Raw genomic sequence first — 4,609 nt, forward strand, 5'->3', positions numbered from 1 at the left:
ATTTGGACTTGTTACTTGAAAATTTATACTCACAAACTTTTCCTAGATAGGACAAAATTTTAAATCATGGAGTAACTTAAACAAGTGAAAGAAAAATAAAAATAAAAAATCTTAAAAATTTGCTAGTAAATTAAATATAGAAGAATTTGGTAGAATTTATTTGAAATTTATGAAAATTTTAATAATTATCAAAGGTTTAAAAAATTTCATTGGGATAGACTAGTTTAAATTTATAAAAAAAGATTATAAGAATATATAGGTAAAGGAAATAATGGTGCCCTAAAGGCGAATTCGAGGACTTCACTATGTGAGAAGAGGCGCAATTGGATTCCGAAATAATCGATAATTAACCATTGATGAATAATTAATTACTTGCAACGCGAAACAAATTAAAGATATGTTCAACTCTAAAATATCACATTTTACAACTTTAGACAGCTAGCTTTCCCCCAACTTTCAGACATTACATGACAATCACGAAGTGCACATTATTTGAATCTTACACACAAAAGCATACAATCAAATTCAAAAAAGAAAACTTTGAAATCCAACGAACTTCTAAAGCTTTAAACATAGTCCACATTCAAAGAACAATTCTTTGGGTCGACAGTCTCCAGAGCATGTTTGTTTTTGGGTAGCATTGCTCGAAAATCTTCCTGCGATCAAACGCGCCGCTCTGGTGTCCATTGGGGAGCTGCAGGGCTGAAATGGGCGGATAGAACTCGAGCATTCAGTAGTTCCACGATGGGAGTGAAGCTGACGCATCTCGGAGCTTTGTACTGATTAATCGACGCGCCTCTTGATATCGCATAATCCATCATCTCTTCGAATGTCCCCATTTTCACAACCCGGATTTCTAGAGGCCCGACCGAATTATCTGCGACTCGGCATTGTCTGTAAACTGTGTTCATCGCTTCTTCCATAACTAGGCAGCATTTGGCTAAGACATCGTCGCTCGGGGGATTTGTTGGATCTTTGATAAGCAGTTCCCAGTAGATTACATAATGTCCTGGAATTGAACTTGTATCGGCATAGCTAGTGTACTCCACCACGGTAGTATCATACTGGCGTAGCAAAACCGAAGCGTTTTCGACTGCCTTTTGTAGCTCAGATTCGTCTGTCTTATCAGAATCAATGCTCAACAAAACATTCTTCCTCCTTATGAATTTGAACTGCGGCGCGGTGTTGTGAAAACCAGTTACCCGGAGGATGTCGCCTACTCGGTATCGGCATAGACCTGAATAGGTGGAGACCACAAGTTCATACTCCTTTCCCACCTCCAAATCCGCCAAATCCACCAGCCGTGGGGGTGAATCCCGGGAGAGAGTTATCGGGTTATTCGGATCGTGAGGAATAAACTCGAAGTATCCCATGTTAGGCATGATGGTGTAGGAAACCTCCGAAGGTTTCGTCATCGGCTTCAAATTAAGCCCGAAATAGCACTCGGAGGAAGCGTACATGGTGCAAGCTTGAGGCAGGCCTCCGCTGTAGAAATCAAGAAGCGGTATATATTGTGCCATGGCGCCAGTAACAATAACGTCAAGATATTTTGTATTCGGCCATATTCTTGGGATTATGCTATCCCAGTTTTCGCCTTCACATTCATCAACAATAAAATCAGCAAGATCAGGGTTTGGTTTAAGAATCTTAGCCATGCATTCTCGAATAGAACTGTCCGTAATTCTAGGGTTTAAGGACCCCGTGGAGATATCATGCACGAGTTGTCTCCAGTTGAGTTGGAGAAACCGTATGGCTCGCAGAAGACCGGAGGCGAAAACGGCCCCAACTCGGAGAACCTCTTCACGCATGAGGAGGCCACAAAGCATCTGAGTGTACATGCTTTGGAATGAATCACAGCAGAGAATCGCTTCGTCCGGGCTCGTGTACACGTTATACGGGTCGCAGGGTCGGGTCTTGAATTGATCACTCTTGTAGTAGCTGGTGAGCACCGGGCGTGCAACCAACCCGCCTGGAGTTTTCGCTTCGGCCTTCACGAAAAGAAAGTATAACCCTTTTCCCTTGTCAAGACCTGGAACGTATCTGGTGATCACAATTAACAGAAGAATATTCATTACAATCTAGCAAATCATGTTTTATGTGGGAATTTTTCATAAGAATATTGCATTTATGAGTCAAGAATAATGTTAAAATATTCTTACAGGTTCATTACAGGGTTGAGAAGAGAGTACAACAATTGTCGGCGGTCCATTTCTTCCTTTATTGTTGGCATAAGCTTTCTTTCACCAGCCGACGTTCCAGAACTGCATATTTCAGTCAACAAAGTGGTAAGAAAACCCTAAGAAAAAAGCAGTCATTTATTTTATAAATTTGAATTTCGTGAATCTTTTGGAAAATTTTTCTTATTAGTTACAAGTTTTTCATTCTAAAACTAATTATATTTATAACTTATTTGTGTAATAAAACGTATATTATCTAATATTCAAACTAGTTTAATTTCATTTTGTTCATTAATAAGAATAAAATTGGATCGATGACACACGTACGAAAAGATTAAAAAATAGTGAAAACATATGCATACCGTTAATTTAATTAAATATAAAAAAATAAATCTCACAAAATATTTTTTTCCTTTTCCGGGACATGCAAAACACTTTTTTCTCAAGACTATGCAGAATTAGAATTAACAAAAAAATGAAAGAAATATATACAAATTTATCACTTTCCTTTCCAATTTACCTGGTAAGAAACTCAGAGATGGGGTGAGAGCAAATAATTGGAGAGAAATCCCCGCCAGCGATACGCTGAATCTCCGGCTGAAGATCCTCGTACGTCACCACCGGGATCCTAGACTTGAACAAATCCCGATCAGTAGCACCACCGAGATCGAACCTCTGGAGGTACTCAGTTTCAGCATTTTGGCTCAGAATCTCAGCCAACACACTTGCTTGTACAGAATCCGTGTTTTTGGTCATCTCTTCGATAAACTGAAGTGCCTTGGCGAACTTCTCGTTCGGCGGGTGGCTCACAGCCGCCGGAGAGAGCGAAGAATCAACCGCCATGATGGGGGAAAGTAAGTCAGAAAGAAAGCTGAGGAGTAGTAGACTTTGATTGAGAATTGAGTTTCAAGATTGTGTTTGTGGTGCAAATTTGGAGGAACAAGCGATGGTTTATATAGGAAGCAAGATTTGTCCTTTTCACCTATTTTATGGGTGGATATATTTTGGGTGAGTTATGTATTACAAATTATGTTATGTTATATTCTATATTCCTCGTATAATCGAAAATAAATAAATATTTTTATATTATAGGACTTTCATATATAGAATAAAACATATGAAAATTAACTATAAATATTGGAGGTTATACACCATATATAATCTTATTATTTAATTAATTAATTATCTCACTTGTATAATTAGATAAATACTAGGATTATTTTAAACATCGGGCAGCCGGACTGGATACCCCTCTTCATTTTCATTTTGGATGGACATGTAAGAATCATATCTGCCCCAAGGTAATGTACCACGAGGAGGTGACACCTGGGGACCACGTGACGTCACCTTGTCTTCCTTGAACCAAACATATTTACATAATTTAATCAGGGTCAAATTAATGTTAATTAAAATATTAATTATGCAGTTATGGCGTGGACATCCTTAGTTTGGTAATTTACGTTGGTGTTAGGATTTTTGTTTTTGTAATGACACTAAACGTCCAATTCATGCTTATATCCCCATGTCGGATAGATTGCTATCCGGCACTTGCCTCATGATTTCCTGATTTGCCTTAGTTTTCATCGCCAATTAAATTAATCCCTTGATTTTATCCTTAATTATATAGATATACTAGTTTTTATTATGGAAAAAATTAGTTTAGTGTTAGAGACTATGCATATCGTTTTATTAAAAATTATAATTAATAGTAACTATAATATTTTAAATCATAAAACAGTTTAAGTGTCACAATTCGATTGTACTATCAGCCGGAGATATTATTGCACCCATTGAAATTTGATGAGATTTAGAGATTCTAAACAAAATTGAAAAAAAGAGCGTCGAAATATTAATAAGAGCGTAAAAAAGAAAAAGAGTTATGAGCTGAGTATCTGTCCAAGGTAATGTAAATCATTGGCTTTAGATATGCAACAAATTATCAACAATAAGTGTCATTTAAAATATATATAGTTATGTACATCATTATTTTGTTAAAGTTCTAGTGCTACGATTGATTTTATTTACGAAAATTCCGGAGTTTTTTTATTTTGAAAAAAATTGTACAAATCTCTCATCCTTTCTAAGCAATCCAAACAACTTTTCATTGATCTGATGCGTACGAGTAAATAGACGAAGTTCAAGAACCGATCAAGTTTTCATTTAAAATCTGGGAACAATATTTCTATCAAAGACAAACCCCAACGTACCCTACATTGTTCGACGTTTTAGGCGACAAAACTAGGTCAAATCGCAAATTGGCATTACGATGGACAAATAAGGTCCAACAAAATTGTAAAATTTAATGCGCACATGGACAAAAGTCGACAAAATTCCCAATTAACGACATAAAATCCAAAAATAAAGAAGCACAAAAGAAATGATTGCAGTTCATTTTCCTTTTTTGAAAAGTAAAATTCTCGAAATCACCTACA

The 4,609-nt window shown here is 36.6% G+C and overlaps 1 protein-coding gene across 1 annotated transcript; it reads right to left on the reverse strand.

Moving 5' to 3' along the window:
- Positions 1 to 443: 443 nt before the first annotated feature.
- On the reverse strand, positions 444 to 3,082 carry LOC140974362 (probable indole-3-acetic acid-amido synthetase GH3.1). The gene is made up of 3 exons (XM_073437756.1): positions 2,698 to 3,082; positions 2,160 to 2,261; positions 444 to 2,040 (listed from the first exon to the last, which is right to left on the reverse strand). The coding sequence occupies exons 1-3, from the start codon at positions 3,018 to 3,020 to the stop codon at positions 663 to 665; spliced, it is 1,803 nt and encodes a 600-aa protein (XP_073293857.1). The 5' UTR covers positions 3,021 to 3,082; the 3' UTR covers positions 444 to 662.
- Positions 3,083 to 4,609: the final 1,527 nt, after the last annotated feature.

This window comes from Primulina huaijiensis, chromosome 3, assembly GCF_012295235.1.
Source record: "Primulina huaijiensis isolate GDHJ02 chromosome 3, ASM1229523v2, whole genome shotgun sequence".
Lineage (NCBI taxonomy): Eukaryota > Viridiplantae > Streptophyta > Magnoliopsida > Lamiales > Gesneriaceae > Primulina > Primulina huaijiensis.